The following is a 23409-nucleotide window of genomic DNA, read 5'->3' as shown; positions in this document are numbered from 1 at the left end:
TGGGCGTTCGCTGCCGGGTGTCAGCTGATTCTGACAGCTACACCTAGCACTAAGCGCCAGGAGCAGTCACAGACCGCTCCTGGCCCTTTATCCCCCGAAATAGCCGCATTCCGGGAGCCGGCAGAGGGCTGACAGCCCCTCTGCCTTTTGGATTGGAGATCGTTGCCATGGTGACCCAATGTCATCATAACAACATCCGGGTCACCAGACTTAGAAAACTTGCTGATCATGCCCAGTGCATGATGAGCAAGTTTAACGTCTGTCAGTGTAGAGCTGACAATTTCTACAGCATGGGTATGCTGCTTCATCTAATGCTATAGAAGCGATCAGCCTGCAAAAAATGATAGTCCCATAGTGGGAATAAGTGAAAAAGTAAAAAAAAAATGTAATTGTAAAAATTAAAAATAATAATAAAAAAATCAAGATATTGTATCTATAAATAAATATTTAAAAAATAAATAAAAGTACACATATTTGGTATCGCCACGTCAGCAACGATCCAACCTATAAAACTGTTCCACTAGTTAACCCCTTTAGTGTTCACCATAAAAAAATAAAAAACAAGGCAAAAAATGCTTTGTGATCATACCGCCGAGCAAAAAGTAAAATAACACGTGATCAAAAAGACATATATAAATAAACATGGTACCACTGAAAACGTCATCTTGTCCTGCAAAAAACAAGCCCCCCACACAGCTCCATCAGCGGAAAAATAAAAAAGTTATAGCTCTCACAATAAAGCGATGCAAAAATATTTTTTTCTATGAAATAGTTTTTATTGTATAAAAGCACTAAAACATAAAAAAAAAAATCTAAATTAGGTATTACTGTAATCGTACTAACCCGAAGAATGAAACTGCTTTATCAATTTTACCACACCTGGAACGGTATAAACGCCCCAAACCTAAAAGAAATTCCTGAATTGCTGGGTTTTCTTCATTCTGCCTCCTAAAAATTGGAATACAAAATGTTCAAAAAATGTCCTGCTACCGAAAATGTTACCAATAAAAACGTTAACTCGTCCTGCAAAAAACAAGACCTCACATGACTGTCAGCCGATATATGAAAAAATTATAGCTCTCAAAATGTAGTAATGCAAAAACTATTTTTTGCAATAAAAAGTGTCTTTTAGCATGTGACAGCTGCCAAACATAAAAACCCGCTGTAAATCTGGTATCTCTGTAATTGCACCCACCCGAAGAATAAAGTCATCTTATCACTTATACCGAACGAGGAGCGGCATAAAAATAAATAAAAACCAGTTCTTCACAAGCTGTTGATTTTTTTTTTTTCATTCTGCCTCCCAAAGATCACATTAAGGCTCGGCACACACTTATCCTGCGCTGAGCGCTTCCATCAGAATTTCTGTGTAAATCTCTGAAATAGCGAATCAGACATAACCCCTGGCGGAAGATTCCCTATAATGAGGCAGATGGAGGCACTGTGGACGCAGTCTGACCTGTGATCCAGCGGTGTCCGTCTTTTTAGGATTGAATAAAAGTGCCGTCGGTCAGTGTTTTGTGCATTCCTGAAAAGGACACCACTGAGCAGAGTCCAAACGGAGTCCAGAGTAACTCTGCTGCCTCATTGTGATCCCAAACGTTCTGTTAAATGTTTCAAATAAAAGCTTCAACTCAATCCACAAAAAAACAAGTCCCCACTCAGGTCTGTCATCTGTTAACTGAAATATATGGGGCTTCCATGTTACTGGTAGCACAAAGGCCCCTGAAAAGCGAAATGGCTCCTCACCCACCAAAAGAAATTCAGCAAATTCTCTGCTCCCAAATCCAAATGCCACCCTTCCTTCTGAGCCCCACAGTGTACCTAAACCGCATATTGCGTCTACGTTTGGCATTTCTGAAGCGATGAGAGCCCGCCTAACTTACGGGTGCATGCCACCAGAATCACGGGGTGGGTATAACGTACTGGTCACTGCAACGTACTGGTCACTACAGTTAACAATTTTCACTCGGCAACATCCACTGCTGCCTGTTTCTGGACAATACCCATGGAGTCAAAATCGACACTACACCTGTAGATAAATTCCCCAAGGGGTAGAATTTCCAAAATAGGGGGGGATTCTGCTTTTCTAGCAATAATGGGCTCTGTATATGGAGTCCACAAACTCTTCTAGGAAAATCTGTGGTCCAGGAGGCAAATAGCGCTCCGTCCCTCCCGAGTCTTTCTGTATGGCTAAGTAGTACTGTACAGCCACATTTGGGGTATTACCATGTTGAGTAGAAATTGTGGGACAAATTTTGGTGCCATTATTACCCACTTTTTGTGTGAAAATGTAAAATCTTTGACTAAAACAAAATTATGGTGGTAAAAATGTAGTTTTGTCTTCACTGCCCAATGGTATAATATTCTGTGACACACCCGTGGTGTCGATATGATCACTGCACCCCTAGATGAATTCATTGAGAGGTGTAGTTTGTAAAATGGGGTCACTTATGGGGGGGTTCTGCTGTTCTGGCACCTCATGGGCTCTGCCAAGTTAATATGGCACCTGCGCACCATAACAGTAAAATCTGGCGCTCCTTGACTTCTGAACTTTGCACAGTGCCTGAAAAATATTTCCCAATTACATATAGGGTATTGGCGCACTCAGCAAAAAATTGACCTCAGTTTGTTGTAAAAAAAAAATGTCCTATTAGCCCTTAGAAAAATTAAAAACTTGGGGCTAAAACAACATTTTAGTGGTAAAAATGTAATATTATTTGTTCTTTACTGCTCAGTGGTATAAAACGCTGTGAGGCACATGTGGTGTCAATATGATAACTGCACCCCTAGATGAATTCATTGGGGAGTGTGGTTTGTGAAATGAGTTCACATGTAGGGGGTTTCTGTTGTTCTGGTACCTCATGGGCTCTGCCAGTATGACATGGCAATCTCAAACCATTCCAGCAAAAGCTGAACTCCAATATGGCACGTCTTCCCTTTTGAGCTTTGCGCTGTTCATCAAAAGTAGTAATTTCCCCTATTATGGGATATTGGCATATTCAAGAGAAATTGCACAACAAATTGTATGGTGCAATTTCTCCTGTTACCCTTATTTAAATGCAAAATTTGGGGCTAAAATGACATGTTTGTGGGGATAATGTGATTTTATTATTTTCACGGCTTAATGTTATAAACTTCTGTGAAGCACCTGGGAGTTCAAGGTGCTTACCATGCATCTAAATACATTTCTTGAGGGTCTAGTTTCCAAAATGGGGTCTATTATGGGGAGTTTCCACTGTTAAGGCACATCAGGGGCTCTCCAAATGGCACATGACGTCCGCTAACGATTCCAGGAAAATATACATTCAAAAAGTCAAATGGCGCTACTTCCCTTCCGAAACCTGCCGTGTGCCCAAACAGTGGTTTTCTCCCACATATTGGGTATCTGTGTACTCAAGAGAAATTGCACAACAAATTGTATGGTGCAATTTCTTCTGTTACCCTTATGAAAATGCAATATTTTGTGTAAAAAACATATTTGTGGGGAAATTTGATTTTTTTTATTTTTACGGATCAACGTTATAAATGTCTGTGAAGCACCTGAGGGTTCAGTGTGCTCACCACCTAGTTCAGTTCCCTGAAGGGTCTAGTTTCCAAAATGGTGTCACTTGTGGAGGATTTTCACTGTTTAGGCATATCAGATGCTCTCCAAACGTGACATGGTGTCTGCCAATTGTTCCAGCAAATTTTGCATTCAAAAAGTCAAATGGGGCTCCTATCCTTCGGAGCTCTGCCGTGCGCCCAAATGGTAGTTTTTCCCCACATATGGGGTATCGGCGTGCTCAGGAGAAACTACACAACAAATTTTGGTGTAAATTTTTTCCTGTTACCATTGTCAAAATCAAAAAAAGTTGGATCTGAAGGTAATTTTTTGTGGAAAAAAAAGTTAAATATTTTTTTTCCCAGATTCCAAACATTCCTGTGAAGCACCTGAAGGGTTAAGAAACGTCTTGACTGTGGTTTTGAGCACCTTGAGGGGTGCAGTTTTTAGAATGGTGTCACTTTTGAGTATCTTCTATCATATAGGCCCCTCAAAGTGGCTTCAAATGAGATGTGGTCCCTAAAAATGGTGTTGTAAAAATGAGAAATCACTGGGTAACTTTTAACCCTTATAACATCATAACAAAAAAAAAATTGGTTCCAAAATTGTGCTGATGTAAAGTAGACATGTGGGAAATTCTATTTATTAACTATTTTGTGTGACATATCTCTGTGCTTTAAGGGCATGAAAATTCAAAGTTGGGAAATTGTGAAATTTTTATTTCTTTATCGCTTCATTGGGGGACACAGGTAACCATGGGTGTATGCTGCTAACACTAGGCAAAAAAGGAAAATAGCTCCTCCCCAGCAGTATACTGTACACCCACCGACAGGCACCAAGTACCTCAGTTTTAGCTTAGTGTCTGTAGGAGGTGGACCTGGATCTGATCCCACATCCGAAGTTTTTCCTTTTCAGATATCTTGTTGTGTTTTATTACTCTTTTCCTTTGTTTTTCATCTTCTTCATCTTCAGGGTAACAGGGTGTAATTTCTCACCCTGTTTAGGCTACGTTCACATTTGCGGTCAGCGCCGCAGCGTCGGGCGCCGCAGCGGCGCCGCATGCGTCATGCGCCCCTATACTTAACATGGGGGCGCATGGACATGCGTTGTGCTGCGTTTTGCGCCGCATGGCCGCAAGCGTTGGATGCAAGAAACGCTTCAAGTTGCATTTTTTTTGCGTCCAACTTGCGGGCAAAAACGACGCATGCGGCGCAAAACGCAGCGTTTTAACGTGCGTTTTGCCGCGTTTTTGTTTGCGTTGTGCGCTGCGGCGCCGACGCTGCGGCGCACAACGCAAATGTGAACGTAGCCAAAGCCACACTCTTGCGACTGAGAGAGCAGTGTGGTTTCACCCACATCGCCCGCAGGCAGGACCTAATCCCCTGTCACCTTTTGGGATGTTTCAGGGTGATTTCCCGGGGGCCCATCCTTTGCATTTTCCCCACCTCTCTCCTCGGAGAGGGCTGGGAGGAAGACGGTGGTCACCAGCAGTGGTCTCCCCCCTTCTCGTAAGGGGTTGATGCCATCTTTTGCACCGTCTGGAGACGGTGTGGGAATGAGGATCCCTATTTTCAGTGACCCTCATCCACCCGAGGGCTCCTGATGCGATCCTCATCGGTGAAGAGGATTGTGGACACCTTGCAGGTATGTATGGTCCCCTTCACCTGCTTGCTCCCCCCCCCTTCCCCGCAGCGGCGCATGAAGTCCGGTCACGGGTTTCCCAGCCTCTCAACACCGCGCGTTTGAATTTCGCGCCCTTTCCGGGTCACGCGTGCTCGTCTTTTTCCTTCTTGCCTGCCATTTTTTTTCCTCCTGGCTGGAAACGCCCCTGGCGCGTCAGCCAATCAGAGCCCTGCTTTCCTTTTCACCGAGCAGCGTTCGTGGCCATGTCCCCCGCTTTACGCGCGTCTTCTTGGCGCCTTTTATTCCTCCTGTCGGAGCTCCCTCTCCCGGCCAGGACACGCCCCCCGGCGATTATCCATTCAGGGGCGTTTTTTGCCCGCCAGCAGATCCTCCTGGCTGCCCACACCTCCCGGCACATCAGCCAATTGGATACAGCCTTTCGTTTTCACCGGTCGGCACCTTAGCCATGCCCCCCGCTCTGCAGCGTGCTGCCATGTCTGCGCTGCCGGGGCCATGATGGATCTCATGCCTCCAGCAGATCGTGCTTTCTGGCTGAGACACTGCCTTTTTCCCAACCTCCTGCACTTTTTTGGCTTCAGGCCTCGCTGCATCTACCTGTGGACATCTGATAAAGGGGAACACAGATAACCTTCAGTCATCTGCTGTCCATCGCTGGCAGGTAGGGTAGGCTACGCCCTCTCTCTTTTCTTGCCCCTGTCCCCCTAGATAGCCACTCATCAGCAGTATCGCCAAGGCTCTACTTATGCCAAACTCTGCAGGGGCATCTCGTCCTCCCTCTAAGCCCACTGGGATTCATTACGCCTGCGCCCGCTGCAAAAGAAAGTGGTCTTGAGGTCAGCAGTCCCCTTTCTGCCCATCCTGCAGTCCTTCCACCATGTCTGCCCCACAAGAGCACTCTAACGCTCGGGATGAGAGCACACTCCTCCCTTCGGAGTGGGCTGTTGCCATATCTGTAGGTCTCTGACCTGACTAAAGTATCGCATTCCCTGGTCCAGGTCCAGGAACGTCTTCCACATATATCTGACGCCACCAGTGCTCCGAATGCCTCTCACGGTGATACGCATGCACCTGACCATGACCTTCGCAGGGACAGATCGGGATCAAATCGTAGGAAGCGGGCTCTCTCTAGCTCCTCATCCAGTTCCCTGGGCCCATCTGCATCATCCAGGATGTCCTCCTCTCCCCATGCTCCCTCCTCGGAAACGGTTTTTGGATCGAATGTCGATTCCCATTCTGAGTCTGATTCGGACCAGACCTCAAAAATGCAGGACATGGTAGATAGCTTTATTTTCTCTGTCCCCCATGACGGCACCATGGAGAGAGGGGATCCGCCCACCAAGGACAGGAAACCTACAGATAAAAAGGCGGTACCTCTCTCCCGCATCAGTTTGGTTTCCTGTCCTTGATGGGAGACCCACAGAAGCCTACCTCGATTCGTCGTGGGATTCCGGGGCCAATCAGTCTGATCCCGGCAACGGGGGTCCCCTTGCCTCGGCTGGTGTGGTGACCCGAGGCACCACCGCTGGGGCTAGTAGGCCTTTAGGGTGCGTGGGGAGAGGTGGCATGGAGGAGTCGCGGCTGCCTGTCCAGGTAAGAAACTCTGCGATACAGCAGCAATATCCCGGCGGGCGTTCCTCTGGGTAAGGAGGCGGTGCCGGTCCCATTATGTGGTAGCCGCCTCCCAAAAGCGTAAGCCTGCATGGCTGGGGCCACCCGGGAGCTCCGGGGTCCAGCGTACCTACGTGCTATGGTGGCGTTCTCGGCAGCTCTGCGCATGCGCGAGACCCGATCGAGATTTCGCGCATTGCATTACTGGGGGCAGTCACTGCGCATGCGCGGGCAGTAATTTGCGCGGCATCGGCCCCTACTATTTAAGGAGTGCAGCCTAAGGTCAAGATGCTTCTGATGGAGCTCGACCAGCACTCCCCCAGTATGAGTGACCTGGAACCGCATGGATCTCCTATATGTAGATCCTCACGATCGCAGCCGTTGCAGCAGCAGCAGCAGAAACGACGGCCACAAAAAATACAAGCCTCTCATCACAAGGAGGCCACCAGCAAAGGACGCTCTGGATCACAGCATAGCAAAGGCTCTAGTGCTGCATCCGGCGCAAGGGATAATGCGATTGCCGATATACATCATCCCAAACCGGTACTTATGAATCCATCAGGTGGTGAGTGAAAGCTAGCAGCTAACAAGACCCTATATATTTTTTGTTTTATTTAGGGGAAGAAAAGCTCAGGGAAAACTAAGCACAAATTATGCGCCCTTTGTAGAGAGGATCTTCCCCCTACTTGGGAAAAAAGACTTTGCAGCTCGTGTATACAACAGACTGTATGTGAAGGGCTTCCTGGGTTCACAGCAGACCCCAAAACCTTGATAAAAAATCAGGTGGAAGACACCTTCAAAACTCTACAGGGGGGGAAAAAGCGGAAAAGAACTAGACGCAGATCTCCAACTCCCGAAACCAGTGACCCAAGTAGTGAAGATGGGGACTCGGACACTTCCAATTCCTCCTCATCATCATCTTCATCTTCCACTGGGGGGCGTAGCTGTTTCCCCTAGAAGAGACCGACAGCCTCATCAAGGCAGTCAGGAGCACAATGGGACTATCTGAACCACACACAAAAAAAATCAGTGCAGGACATTATGTTCGGGGGCCTTGAACAAAAAAAGAGGAGGACCTTTCCACTCAATGAAAAAATTCATGCTTTGATTAAAAAAGCGTGGAAAAAGCCCATAAGGAAGGCCCTGCTCACGCCAAAAAGAAAATACCCTTTTGACGATCAATCTTGCTCCTTTTGGGAAAAAGCTCCCAAATTGGATGTGGCCATTACAAAGGCATCTAAAAAATATGCCCTTCCGTTTGAGGACATGGGAGTCCTAAAGGATTCCATGGACAAGAAAGCAGATGCATTCCTATAAAGCTCATGGGAAGCGGCTGGGGGAGAGCTAAAACCAGCAGTGGCCGCTGCCTGCACATCCCGTTCCCTAATGGTCTGGTTGGATCAATTAGAAACTCAACTAACAAACAGATCGTCTCGGGACACAATATTCTAAATACGTTGCCTGTTATGCGGGGGGCAGCCGCCTTCCTAGCAGATGCTTCTGCTGATTCAATAAGATTAGCTGCTAGATCAGCGGGGTTTTCTAACGCTGCTAGGCGGGCCCTCTGGCTTAAAGGGAACCTGTCACCTGAATTTGGCGGGACCAGTTTTGGGTCATATGGGCGGGGTTTTCGGGTGTTTGATTCACCCTTTCCTTACCCGCAGGCTGCATGCTGGCCGCAATATTGGATTGAAGCTCATTCTCTGTCCTCCGGAGTACACGCCTGACCCAAAACTGGTCCCGCCAAATTCAGGTGACAGGTTCCCTTTAAGTGTTGGCCTGGGGACCTCCAGACAAAATCGAAATTATGTGCCATCCCCTGTGAAGGTGAATTTTTATTTGGCCCCACCTTAGATGACATCTTAGAGAAAGCGGGGGATAAAAAGAAGTCATTCCCTATCCTTACTTATCCATCCTACAGGAGGCCCTTTCAGAACAAGAAGTTCATCCGTAGGAAACCTGACGGAATACCCCTCAGTGGGATTTAAATCTAGTCCTTACGGCCCTAACTAAACCTCCCTTTGAGCCCTTGGCGGATGTCCAACTGAGAATCCTGTCTTTTAAAACATCTCTATTGATCGCTCTCACCTCTGCACGTAGGATTAGTGACATACAGGCCTTGTCGGCTAACCCTCCTTTTACTCAATTCTTGGAAGATAGGGTAGTCCTTAAAACAGATCCAGCCTACCTCCCAAAAGTAGTTTCTCGTTTCCACAGAGCACAAGAGATAATAGTAATAATAATATTTATTTATATAGCACAATTGATTCCATGGTGCTGTACATGAGAAGGGGTTACATACAAGTTGCAGATATAACTTTCAGTAAACAAACTAACAATGACAGACTGATACAGAGGGGCGAGGACCCTGCCCTTGCGGGCTTACATTCTGCAGGATTATGGGGAAGGAGACAGTAGGTTGGGGGAGAAATCTCTCCCCTCCTTTTGTCCTATCCCCAAAAATGAGGAAGAGTCCTTACACACATTAGATGTAAAAAGATGCCTAATGCATTATATAGAAGCCACTAGGGAGAGTAGGGAGGACGGATCTCTTTTTGTATGCTTTTAGGGTCCCCGGAAGGAGAAAAAAGCATCCAAGGGCACCCTAGCAAGATGGATCACGGATGCCATCAGCCTATCGTACTCATCAAGCGGAGTACCTGTCCCGGGGGAAAGTCAAAGTGCACTCAACGAGAGCAGTGGCAAACTCCTTGGTGGAAAGGGCCGGTGCTTCAATTGATCAGATATGTAGAGCTGCTACCTGGTCTTCGCCCTCTACATTCTATAAGCACTATAGATTGGACCTTATCTCTTCTTCAGACCTTACATTTGGTTAAAGGGTTCTGGAAGCGGTGGTCCCTCCCTAATGTACAGTCTCTGCAATTCTCTCCGTGGTGCCGTCATGGGGGACAGAGAAAAATATAGTTACTTACCGATAACGGTATTTCTCTGAGCCCATGATGGCACCCGTACATTCCCTCCCTTCACATATGGGTGTGCACACTAATAAAATGTCCCTATGCTAATACCTTAATTAAATAGCCACGCGGTATCTCTGTTAAGACTTCGAGTAATGTTGAATTATATGTTATTATTAACTTAATCTTCCATCATGCTCTGTAAACAACTGATGCGGGAGAGAGGTACCGCCTTTTTATTTGTAGGTTTCCTGTCCTTGGTGGGCGGATCCCCTCTCTACGTGGTGCCGTCATGGGCTCAGAGAAATACCGTTATCGGTAAGTAACTATATTTTTGGCTATTATCCAAACTCAAACTAAAAGAGGATGAAGTTCCCGTTCAGGAGCACTCCATTTCCTTCAAACGGGTTAAACGTCCTTCCCGGACCCTTCCCAATCACAAAGAGTATGAAGTGACTGTGGCTAAACATTGGGAACATCCCGAAAAGCACTTCCCGGGAAGGAAGCATCTAGACCTCCTCTACCCCTTTAGCCCAGACCTTGTTGGTAAATGGGCAAAGTCCCCTAAGGTGGACCCTCCGGTTTCTCACCTGTCTTCAAAGACAGTTCTGTCTCTATCGGATGGTTCATCTCTTAAGGATGCTACGGACAGGCAGATCGAGTCTTTGGCTAAATCGGCCTTTGAAGCAGCTGGTGCTTCCCTCTGCCGCAGCTTCGCAAAGTCCATCTCTGCCAGGGCATGCTGGCGGCAGCTCCTCCTGATGAGATGGCAGATGTGGCAGACCAGATTGCCCATGCCTGCAAATATCTTCTGGCTGCCTCTTTGGATGCGGCCGGTTGTTCCGCCAGAGCAAACGGCAACATCATTGCTATACGCCGCATCCTCTGGTTGAAGGCGTGAAATGCAGATCCACCCTCAAAAGTTTCTCACTAACTTGACCTATCAGGGTTCTAGGTTTTTCGGATCCAAACTGGATCAGATCATTTCGGACACTACAGGGGGAAAAGTGCCTCTCTTCCTCAGGCCAGGCCTAAACGTCCTCTCAATAGGAAAGGGCCTCTGCCTTTTTGTTCCTTTCGACCCTTCTCCACTTCAGGGACTTCCTCCCAGCAGGACCACTCTTCTGCCCAAAGGGAAAGGAAGAAGCCATCTTTCAAACCTGCACCTCACTGGAGGCCAAAGGGTATCTCTCCAGGGTGGGAGGCCGGCTTCTTCTCTTCAAGAACGCATAGTTGTCAGTGGTCGATAATTACGTCCGGTTACAAAATCGACTTTGCTTTCCCCCCCCTTCCCAAGAAGACATTTCTTTCTGTCTTGTCCGCCAAGACTCCCGTCTCAGGCCCTAGGGGTTCTTCAGGCTGTCTCCTCCCTTCTACGCACAGGAATAATCGTACCGGTTCCCTGAAATGAATGGTGTTCAGGGTTCTACTCCAATCTTTTTGTAGTCCCGAAGAAAGATAGATCACTCCGCCTGATCCTGGATCTCAAACAGTTGAACCGCCACGTTCAGATCCGCCACTTCAGGATGGAGTCCTTACAGTCTGTGATTGCCTCCATGGAACCGGGAGAATTTTTGCTCTGTAGACATTCTGGATGCTTATCTTCACATTCCTGTTTGTGTTCAGCATCAGAGATTCCTTCGGTTCGCGATCCAGGAGGATCATTATCAGTTCACGGCCCTTCCCTTCGGCCTGGCCTCTGCCCCCAGAATTTTCACGAAGGTCATGGCAGCGGTCATGGCCATTCTTCACTCCTAGGGAATTCTCATAATCCCTTACCTGGACGATCTTCTGATCAAGGGGCCGTCCCGCCGAGACTGTGACCAGAGTCTTCGATCACTCTGGACAGTCCGGTCGATCTCGGCTGGATAATTAACAGAGAGAAGTCCTCCCTGATCCCAGCTCAGCACCTGGTGTTTCTAGGTATGAGGTTCGACATGACCCAAGCCAGTGTTTTCTTTCCCAAGGAAAAGTTTTCATCTCTGCCAGGGTATCCGCTCTCTAAAGCGACCAGCTCCTCTCCCTTTGCGGTCTTGCATGAGAGTTCTGGGACAGATGATTGCCTCCATGGAAGCTGTACCCTTTACCCATTTCCACTCCCGTCCCCTTCAACTGGCCCTCCTGTCTGCTTGGGACAAGAGAACTGTTTCCCTGGACCGACCCGTCCTCCTGCCTCTCAAGGTGAGGCAATCCCTGACTTGGTGGACGCTATCCTCCTCAGTCCTGCGTGGGAGGTCCTTCCTCCCTCTCCAGTGGCAGGTCATCACCACCGACGCCAGTCTCCTCGGTTGGGGAGTGGTCTTCATTCATCACACAGCGCAGGGTCGCTGGAGCGCTCAGGAAGCCGCTCTCCCCATCAATCTTCTGGAGGGCAGGGCGATCTCTCTTGCCCTTCTCCATTGGCAGTGCCTCCTCGCAGGCAAGCCGGTCCGCATTCAATCAATCTGACAACGCCACGGCCGTTGGTTACATAAATCACTAAGACGGGACTCCCAGCAAGCAGGTTATGACAGAGATGACAAGGATCCTGCGGTGGGCGGAATGTCACGTCCCTGCCATATCTGCCGTTCACATTCCGCAGGTTGAAAATTGGGCTACCGATTTTCTGAGCCATCAGGGTCTTGCATTGTGCGAGTGGTCTCTCAGTCCCGCCGCTTTCAACCAGATTTGCCAGTGATGGGGCACCCCGGACATTGACCTGATGGCGTTTCGCATGAACCACAAGGTCCCTCAGTTCGTAACCAGGTCTCGGGACCCTCTGGCCATCGGTTGGGATGCTCTGGTAATTCCATGGTCTCAATTCCGACGGCCTTATCTTTTTCCGCCTCTCCCCTTGATTCCGAGGGTCGTGAAAAAGATGAAGGCAGAAGGAATTCCCATAATCCTGATAGCGCCGGACTGGCCGAGACGGCCCTGGTACGCGGAGCTGGTGAACATGCTCATGGACACCCCCTGGAGGCTTCCTGACCATCCAGATCTTCTCTCACAAGGCCCCATCTTCTACCAGAGTTCAGTCTCTGAGTTTAACGGCATGGCCGTTGAGGCCGAAGTTCTGAGGGAGGCTGTTTTTCTTATCCGGTCATTCAGACCATGATCAGGGTTAGAAAACCAGCATCCTCACGCATCTACCACAGATATTGGAAGGCTTCCGGTGGTGTGAGGAGAACAATTTGTTTCTGATGTCCTTTTCCCTTCGATCCATCCTTGGTTTTCTTCAAGCGGGACTTGACTCGGGTCTATCGCTCAGTACAAGGACAGGTTTGCGCTCTGTCAATTCTCTTCCAGAGAGATCTGGCTTCCCATTCCCAGGTAAAGACCTTCCTGCAAGGTGTCGCCCACCTGGCACCAACTTATCCTCCTATAGACCCATGGGATCTTAACCTTGTTCTTAGCACCCTCCAGCGCTCTCCCTTTGAGCCCATTCAAGATATTTCATTTTCTCTCTTGTCATGGAAAGTTGCCGCCTTAGTCGCCATTACATCCATCAGGAGGGTTTCCGAGTTAGCAGCATTATCCTGTCCTTTTCCGTTCCTGATCCTGCATCAGGGCAAAGTGGTTCTCAGACCTGTTCCTTCCTTCCTTCCCAAGGTGGTTTCTTTTCACATCAATGAAGACATTGTCCTTCCTTCTCTATGTCCCTCTCCAGTCCATTCCCTGGAGAAGTCCCTCCACAAACTGGATTTGGTCAGAACTATTAAGGTACCGTCACACTCAGCAACGCTGCAGCGATATAGACAATGAGCCGATCGCTGCAGCGTCGCTGTTTAGGTCGCTGTAGAGACGTCAAACACAGCAGCTCCACAACGATGCAGGAGCGATCCTGTGTTGTAACGGTGACTCACTTATCGTTCTCGCAGGTCGTTAGCTCCATGTAAAACATTGCTGGCATCGTTGCTTTTGCTGTCAAACACGACGATACACACCGATCTGACGACCAAATAAAGTTCTGGACTTCTAGCTCCGACCAGCGATATCACAGCGGGATCCAGATCGCTGCTGCGTGTCAAACACAACGAGATCGCTATCCAGGACTCTGCAACGTCACGGATCGTTGTCGTTCTCGTTGTAAAGTTGCTGAGTGTGAAGGTACCTTTAGAGTCTACCTCTCAAGGACTGCTTCCTTTCATCATTCCGATGACCTATTTGTCATCTTTGAAGGTCGTTGTAAGGGGCTCCCAGCTTCTAAGTCCACTATTGCCCATTGGATTCGTTCGGCAATATTGGAGGCATATGGCGTTCAGGAGAAACCGCCTCCTCCGGGGGTGAGGGCTCACTCCACCCGGGCCTCCTTGGCTGTTTGTCACCAGGATTCGGCCTTGCAAATTTGCAAGGGCGCAACCTGGTCGTCTTTGCACACCTTTGCGAGGTTTTACAGGGTTCATACCCATGCCTTGTCTGCAGGCCTGGTTAGGAAGGTACTGCAGTCAGCAGTTATGCACTGGCCTACCTAGGTCAGTTTTCTTTAATTTTTTTTTCTATTTCCCTCCCTTGGGACTGCTTTTGGACGTCCCATGGTTACCTGTGTCCCCCAATGAAGCGATAGAGGTAAAGAGGGATTTTTGGTACTCACCGTAAAATCTTTCTTGGAGCCTTCATTGGGGGACACAGCACCCTCACTAACAGTTTGTACTGCTTTTGGGCCTACCTGCCTTTGTTGTTGCGTTGGTGCATATGTTGAGTTTCAGTTGCTTCTCATACTGCTTTAACACTAACTGAGGTGCTTTGTGCCTCTCAGTGGGTGTATACTGCTGGGGAGGAGCTATTTTCCTTTTTTGCCTAGTGTCAGCCTCCTAGCGACAGCAGCATACACCCATGGTTACCTTTGTCCCCCAATGAAAGCTCCAAGAAAGATTTTACGGTGAGTACCAAAAATCCCTCTCTTTGCCATATTTCCATTTTTTCACAAATAAACACAAGATATATCGAATAAATGTTACCACTAGTACAATAGGTCACGAAAAAAACATTGTCAGAATCACTGGGATCCATTGAAGGTTTCCAGAGTTATTACCTCATAAAGGGACAGTGGTCAGAATTGTAAAAATTGGCCCGGTCATTAACGTGCAAACCACCCTCGGGGGTAAAGGGGTTAAGGAGGACCTGTTAGCAGATCAAAAGTGGGCACTTTTTGCCCTTATTTTATTCCCTCTGCTCTCCTGAGTATCCTGTTTGTTTGTTTTTGTTTTTTTTAAATCCACCATAAAGAGCAAGAGATACAGGATCCTCTGGGGCGGGTCTTTAGGTTGTTTTGCATAAAAATTATTCTGTGAACCACACCCCCTTTGTCAAGCTTATCAAAGTAAAAAGGCCTATATTTCTAGAACCGTATGACAGATTTAAAAAAAATAAATGTGTTCCTTACCCTTTGATACTCCTGTGTTGTCTTTGATGCTCTGAGTTACAATGGCGACATCCCATCAACAACACATATCAACAAAGTACAGACGTTTTGACATCAGTTTTAAGACTGTTTTTTGACACTTTTTAAGTCTTACAGGTGCTTAGCGAGCATACCAATAACTGGCACTTAAATATAACTTTAGATAGATAGTGATCCTTGGTATACTTTGGTAAATGACTTCCAGAAGCTTCCATATTAATTCCTGTAATTGTCTTGTATTTTTCAGACAGTGGAGGACCTGCAAAGCTCAAGGTATGTACTGGCATGTGTCTCTACAGTCCCATTTTATTACTCTTTAAAGGAGTTGTCCATCTTTTGGAGAAAATGTTTTTGGTAACTTAAATGCATGTATTTGGGGCTAAAAATAATTTTTGCAATTAGGTTTCATTTAAAAATGTGTGCCGTTTTAGTTTTAACAGGCTCTGTTTCCCATCACATTCAACTTTGATGTGGTTATAAATCATGCGAGATGAGATTAGGAATAGACATAAGAGTTACAGAATCCCCGTTAGAAAGAGCTCACTGACACATTCTCAGTTAACTCATTCTGCAGCCAACAATAGACAATGTAACGCAGCGGCTATAAAAGGCAAACGGATCCAGTGCATCCATTTTTTACAATCGGCACAGGATCCGTGTTTTCAACATTTTGACGGATTCTGACTGATGGTAAAAAAACGGAAGTGTGAAAGAGGCCTAAGGCGCTTTGTGTAGAGTCCCATGAACTATACATAACAGATTCATTCTCATTAACAGCTGAAATGGAAGTGTAAAAGGGACGACGAGGCGAGAGGGGGATACACCGAGGACGTTCTCCGGGGGCTTCTACAAAAGGTTGTGCCATATAACACCTCAACTGTACCTTTGTTTTGTAACGAATCTTAGTCCTGATTTCTAGGGGGTTCGGACACCTGCCCCGATGGGACCCATGAACATGGAGAAAAGTGCAATTTGAAAGCACCTATACAGGGCTGCTGCCGGCTGTGTTATACAGTGCCTTGCGAAAGTATTCGGCTCCCTGGAAATTTTCAACCTTTTCCCACATATCATGCTTCAAACATTAAGATACCAAATGTAAATTTTTGGTGAAGAATCAACAACAAGTGGAACACAATTGTGAAGTTGAACGAAATTTATTGGTTATTTTAAATTTTTGTGGAAATTCAAAAACTGAAAAGTGGGGCGTGCAATGGTCCCCACCTGCAGAACCACTCCTTTATTCAGTGTGTCTTGGTAATTGCCAGTAATTTCCATCTGTTGTCTATTGCATTTGCACAACAACATGTGAAATTGATTGTCAAACAGTGTTGCTTCCTAAGTGGACAGTTTCATTTCACAGAAGTTTGATTTACTTGGAGTTATATTCTGGTGTTTAAGTGTTCCCTGTATTATATATATATATATATATACAGTTAGGTCCATATATATTTGGACAGAGACAACATTTTTCTCATTTTGGTTATAGACATTACCACAATTAATTTTAAACAAAACAATTCAGATGCAGTTGAAGTTCAGACTTTTAGCTTTCATTTGAGGGTATCCACATTAAAATTGGATGAAGAGTTTAGGAGTTTCAGCTCCTTAACCTGTGCCACCCTGTTTTTAAAGGGACCAAAAGTAATTGGACAATTGACTCCAAGGCTATCTCATGGACAGGTGTGGGCAATCCCTTCATTATGTCATTCTCAACTAAGCAGATAAAAGGCCTGGAGTTGATTTGAGGTGTGGTGCTTGCATTTGGAAGGTTTTCCTATGAAGTAAACATGCGGTAAAGGAGCTCTCCATGCAGGTGAAACAAGCCATCCTTAAGCTCTGAAAACAGAAAAAACCCATCCAAGAAATTGCTACAATATTAGGAGTGGCAAAATCTACAGTTTGGTACATCCTGAGAAAGAAAGAAAGCACTGGTGAACTCATCAATGCAAAAAGACCTGAGCGCCCACGGAAGACAACAGTGGTGGATGATCGCAGAATAATCTCCATGGTGAAGAGAAACCCCTTCACAACAGCCAACCAAGTGACCAACACTCTCCCGGAGGTCGGCGTATCAATATCCAAATCCATCATAAAGAGAAGACTGCATGAAAGTAAATACAGAGGGTTCACTGCACGGTGCAAGCCACTCATAAGCATCAAGAAGAAAAAGGCTAAAAAACATCTAAAAAAGCCAGCACAGTTCTGGAAGAACATTCTCTGGACAGATGAAACCAAGATCAACCTCTACCAGAATGATGGAAAGAGAAAAGTATGTTGAAGGCGTGGTACAGCTCATGATCCAAAGCATACCACATCATCTGTAAAACACGGCGGAGGCAGTGTGATGGCTTGGGCATGCATGGCTGCCAGTGGCACTGGGTCACTAGTGTTTATTGATGATGTGACACAGGAATGAATTCTGAGGTCTTCAGAGCCGCCATACTGTGTGCTCAGATCCAAATGCAGCCAAACTGATTGGTCGTCGTTTCATACTACAGATGGACAATGGCCCAAAACATAAAGACAAAGCAACCCAGGAGTTTATTAAAGCAAAGAAGTGGAATATTCTTGAATGGCCAAGTCAGTCACCTGATCTCAACCCAATTGAGCAGCATTTCACTTGTTAAAGACTAAACTTCAGACAGAAAGGCCCACAAACAAACAGCAACTGAAAACCACCGCAGTGAAGGCCTGGCAGAGCATCAAAAAGGAGGAAACACAGCGTCTGGTGATGTCCATGAGTTCAAGACTTCAGGCCGTCATTCCCAATGAAGTGTTTTCAGCCAAGTATTAAAAATGAACATTTTATTTAAAATTATTGAATCTGTCCAATTACTTTTGGTCCCTTTAAAAACAGGGTGGCACATATTAAGGAGCTGAAACTCCTAAACCCTTCATCCAATTTTAATGTGGATACCCTCAAATGAAAGCTGAAAGTCTGAACTTCAACTGCATCTGAATTGTTTTGTTTAAAATTCATTGTGGTAATGTCTATAACCAAAATGAGAAAAATGTTGTCTCTGTCCAAATATATATGGACCTAACTGTGTATATATATATATATATATATATATATATATATATATGTATATATATATATATATATATATATATATATATATATATATATATATATATATATATATATATATATATATATATATATATATATATATATATATATATTATACACTAGCTGAAGAGCCCGGCGTTGCCTGGGCATAGTAAATATCTGTGGTTAGTTATAGCACCTCACTTCTCTTATTTTCCCATCACGCCTCTCATTTTCCCCATCACATCTTTCATTTTCCCCCTCACATCTCTCATTTTCTCCCTCACACCTCTCATTTTCCCCCTCACTCCTTTCATTCCCCCCTAACACTTGTCATTTCGACCTCACATCTGTCATTTTCCGATCACTCCACTATTTTCCCTCACTCCTCTCATTTTGCACTCACTCCTTTTCATTTTCACCTCACACCTCTCATTTTCACCTCAGTATATACATGTTTGTCATCTCCCTTATATATAGTATACACCTGTATGTCATCTCCTGTATATACCTGTATGTCATCTCCTCCTGTATATAGTATATACCTCTGTGTCATCTCACCTATATATAGTATATATCTGTGTGTCATCTCCTCCTGTATATAGTATATACCTGTATGTCATCTCCTCCTATACATAGCATATACCTGTATGTCATCTCCTCCTGTATATACTATATACCTGTAGGTAATCTGCTCCTGTATATAGTATATACCTGTGTGTCATCTCCTCCTGTATATAGTATATACCTGTATGTCATCTCCTCCTGTATGTAGTATGTACCTGTATGTCATCTCCTCCTCTATATAGTATATACCTGTGTGTCATCTCTCCTGTATATAGTATATATCTGTGTGTCATCTCCTCCTGTATATAGTATATACCTGTATGTCATCTCCTCCTGTATTAGACCTCGTTCACACGTTATTTGGTCAGTATTTTTACCTCAGTATTTGTAAGCTAAATTGGCAGCCTGATAAATCCCCAGCCAACAGTAAGCCCACCCCCTGGCAGTATATATTAGCTCACACATACACATAATAGACTGGTCATGTGACTGACAGCTGCCGGATTCCTATATGGTACATTTGTTGCTCTTGTAGTTTGTCTGCTTATTAATCAGATTTTTATTTTTGAAGGATAATACCAGACTTGTGTGTGTTTTAGGGCGAGTTTCGTGTGTCAAGTTGTGTGTGTTGAGTTGCGTGTGGCGACATGCATGTAGCGACTTTTGTGAGATGAGTTTTGTGTGGCGACATGCGTGTAGCAACTTTTTGTGTGTCGAGTTGCATGTGACAGGTTAGTGTAGCAAGTTGTGTGCAGCAAGTTTTGCGCATGGCGAGTTTTGCGCGTGGCGAGTTTTATGTGTGGTGCCTTTTGAGTATGTGCAAGTTTTGTGTGAGGCAACTTTTGCATGTGTTGCAACTTTTGTGCATGTGGCAATTTTTTCGCGTGTGCAAGTTTTGCGTGTGGCGAGTTTTCCATGAGGTGAGTTTTGCACATGTGGCGAGTTTTTCATGTGGAGAGTTTTGCGCGTGGCGAGTTTTGAGCGGCGACTTTTGTGCTTCGACTTTTATGTGGCGAGGTTCGTGTATGTGTGGTGAAATGTGCGCTGAGGGTGGTATATGTGTTCGAGCACGTGGTAGTGTGTGGCGCATTTTGTGTGTGTGTTCATATCCCCGTGGTGGTGTGGTGATTATCCCATGTCTGGGCCCCACCTTAGCAACTGTACGGTATATACTCTTTGGCGCCATCGCTCTCATTCTTTAAGTCCCCCTTGTTCACATCTGGCAGCTGTTAATTTGCCTCCAACACTTTTCCTTTCATTTTTTCCCCATTATGTAGATAGGGGCAAAATTGTTTGGTGAATTGGAAAGCGCGGGGTTAAAATTTCACCTCACAACATAGCCTATGACGCTCTCGGGGTCCAGACGTGTGACTGTGCAAAATTTTGTGGCTGTAGCTGCGACGGTTCAGATGCCAATCCCGGACATACATACATACACACATACACACATATACACATTCAGCTTTATATATTAGATATATATATATATATATATATATATATATATATATATATATATATATATATATATATATATATATATATATATATATATATATATATATATATATATATATATATGTATATGTATATATATATATATAGAGAATCTGGTATCACCACATCCACTAACCCCTTCGCGACATAGGACATATATTTGTTGTATGGTTGTGTCACTGACTGAGTTAACGTCGCGCATGATGGTTGAGTTAAACTGTCATCATGTGCCTTTTAACAGTCGCGGGTGGATCCGAGCTCTGCTCATGACTGTTAGTCTGTTAAATCCTGTTGTCGATCTCGGAAAATGGCCCAGCAGGGGTTAAAGCCTCATCTTTTAAAATGTAAAATTATTAAAGGGAACCTGTAACCTGAAAAAAAACAAAAAACGCTATTAACCTGCAGATACGGGGTTAATCTGCAGGTTAATAGCGTTCTGAACCTGCCTGGCATCTGCACTGAGAGCCCCGCCGCCGGGAAGAAATTAGCTTTTTTCCCCTCAGCATCCTCCAAGATACGGGAGTGGTGCCGGCGCGGTTCAGTCACCTCTCTCTATAGAGAGGAGGCCATTTTTTTTTTCTTTTTACTCCAAACTGAACGCTGTAAAAAAAAAGAAAAAAAAAAAGGCTGAATTGCTGTTCTTTGGGGTTTTTTAAACATTTCATCCCACTTGTGAGCATTTGTCACAGTTTTCCTGTACACCATTTAATAAAATGATGTCAAAACTCCCAGGTAAAAAAACAAGCAAACAAAGAAGCCCTCAAATGGCTATGTGGACAAAAAATACAAACGTTATGGCTTTTATAAAAAGGGGAGAAAAAAATGAAAGGGCAAAAACGAGAAATGGTTGTGATGGAGGGGGTTATAAAGCCATGTTCACATGCAGCCTCCTTTTGTTGCCTTCCCGCTGTTCCTGACCTCTTTACACTACTTTTATATTGCAGTACGGAGAGGTGTTAAACATAATCGTGTCCAGCAAGAAGAAAGGCTCGGCCATAGCAGAATTTGCCACTTTTAAAGCTGCAGTAAGTGAATGCAGACCGTTACGTTATTCTGTATGTATTGTGCAACTATTGGGGGTGGGCGTAGTGGCAACCACAATTCAGACCATATAGAATTGGCCACTATGACCCCATATTTGCGTGCCAAGTCTAATTCATTTAACCCTGCTGTTCTGTTAGGTCAAAAATGACCGTTTTTGAAATTCTATAATGTTATAAAAATTCAGCGTGTGATTCTGAGACTTGAGGCTCCCTGACTTTTCGTCATTAGGGGGGTACTCTCTGTGGGAATTTTTTTTTTTTTTAATTTTTGTTTACTTTATTTGGTACAATTTTACAGTACAAGTGTATGTGAAATCTAAACAGAACAGCAGGGTTAAGGGCACCAGGGAATCTGTCAGCAGGTATTTCTATATAATGTGAGAGCTGCATTGTAGGGTCAGAGACTCTGATTCCAGCATCACTTAGTGTTCTCTGCTGCAGATCTAGCAGAGCTCTGAATGGTGAGCGGTGTATAACCCTGCCCACACCACTGTTTGGCAGAAAGCTGCTAATCAGTGGTGGGGACAGGGTTACATTCAACAGTTGGCACGAGGCAGCTAGTCCTGTAGTGATAATCTCCTGCTCACTGTATTGAAACAGCAATACAGCACAGTAAGTAATACATCACGGGAATTAGGGTCTCTGCCCCTACACCAGATTCCCTTTAAGGGTGAGGTCTGTTATTACATGAGACACATGGTCATCTGCTCAGAAGAACGTGTCCAATGTGATGTCTTGTAGGAACTAGCTGTTAGAAATGAAGCCGGCTTGTTGCACAATCCTCTGCAAATCTCCTGGCTGGATCCCCCGCCACCGTCCGCTGTGTCGGAGACAGGCAGCAAAATGGCCTCCAACCTCTCCAGTAACTCTGCTCTGGTAAGAAGGTGTTTTTGCCCCAGACGGGCTGCATGGCTGAAGTGACGGTACTACGCTAAAATAAGGTTTCATTTAAAGGGGTCGTCCACTGATCTTACCCCGTTTTAACGGGGTGGTCCTCTTTGAAACTTCACATTGAGCGCACTGCAGCCAATCACTGAGCTCAAGGTAGTTTCAATTGAATTTTGGGGGCAACACTCACTATAGTATGGGCTTGAAGATGACCTGTCCTTTTTTTTTTTTTTCTTCATCAAGAAAACTTTTATTGAAGCAACTGACAAAGACTTGATAGCAGTGGAAATGTTACATTAGTAATGTCATCAACAATGGCTAAAGCAATGTTGTTATACTTAAAGCCTGGTAATTAAACTCCGATAACCCCACCCCCAAAAGACCACCCCTCACCTTAGATTCATGGAGAACTTTTCATAAATAACTTTGAAGAGGCAATTTGCAGCATAAATAACTCCAAACTGTAAGCCAAGACTATAATGCATTATCCAAATCTATGTATGTCCCTAATGACACTGGCGCCTCTGACAGTACTGCATCACATCTGACCCAGTCACCCCATTGTTCTCCAGATTTGCCAATTGTTCCCTTTTTAATACACCTTTTTCTCCAGCAGGACTGTATTGTTTAGGCACCGAATAACTTCAGTCACAGGTGGGACCTCTGGCCAGCCAATGTCTGCCAATGGTCTAACTACATAACTTTAGCAATAGCCAACAATGCAGGATAGGAACCTTCAACATCCCCCACTAATCCCCAAATACATCACTTGGGACTAAAAGGGAACCCTAATGTTACAAACTTCCAAGATTAGCCTGCCTACATTTTCCCATAAGCCCCCCAGCTGTGAGCATGTCCAAAACATATGCATCAGATCTGCTCCTTCTTCCCTATAGTGGGGGCAACAATCATCCATTCTGCAGCCCATACGACATGGAGTCTATAGAACCCTGAAGACACTACGAATCAAAATTGCAACTTCCTCTGATCCGTGTTAATCGGTAGCTGACTTGCCGATGCTAGGATATTGTGCCACTCCTCCTGGGAAATGTGGCCCACATCTCCCTCCCACCTAGACTTGACTACAGGCATAGGGTCACCCAATATACCTGGCAATACGGAACTATTAGTGATGAGCGACCATGCTCGGATAAGGTGTTATCAGAGCATGCTTGGGTGGTAATCGAGTGTCTTCTGCATGCTCGAAAAATGTTTGAATCCCCGCGGCTGTTCGACAGCCATGAGACATGCAGGTACAGGGACTAACA

At 45.3% G+C, this 23409-nt stretch overlaps 1 protein-coding gene across 1 annotated transcript in view; it reads left to right on the top strand.

Moving 5' to 3' along the window:
* Positions 1-23409, top strand: part of DNAJC17 (DnaJ heat shock protein family (Hsp40) member C17) — a 42182-nt gene that overhangs the window by 9643 nt on the left and 9130 nt on the right. Inside the window, exons 7-10 of the mRNA XM_077260771.1 lie at positions 15342-15367; positions 15872-15949; positions 21155-21235; positions 21995-22129. Coding sequence (XP_077116886.1) covers positions 15342-15367; positions 15872-15949; positions 21155-21235; positions 21995-22129 — 320 coding nt within the window. The remainder of the gene's footprint in view (positions 1-15341; positions 15368-15871; positions 15950-21154; positions 21236-21994; positions 22130-23409) is intronic.

Source organism: Ranitomeya variabilis, chromosome 1 (genome assembly GCF_051348905.1).
Source record: "Ranitomeya variabilis isolate aRanVar5 chromosome 1, aRanVar5.hap1, whole genome shotgun sequence".
Lineage (NCBI taxonomy): Eukaryota > Metazoa > Chordata > Amphibia > Anura > Dendrobatidae > Ranitomeya > Ranitomeya variabilis.
Note: the sequence above shows the minus strand (reverse complement) of the source record. Positions and strands in the feature narration are given on the sequence as shown.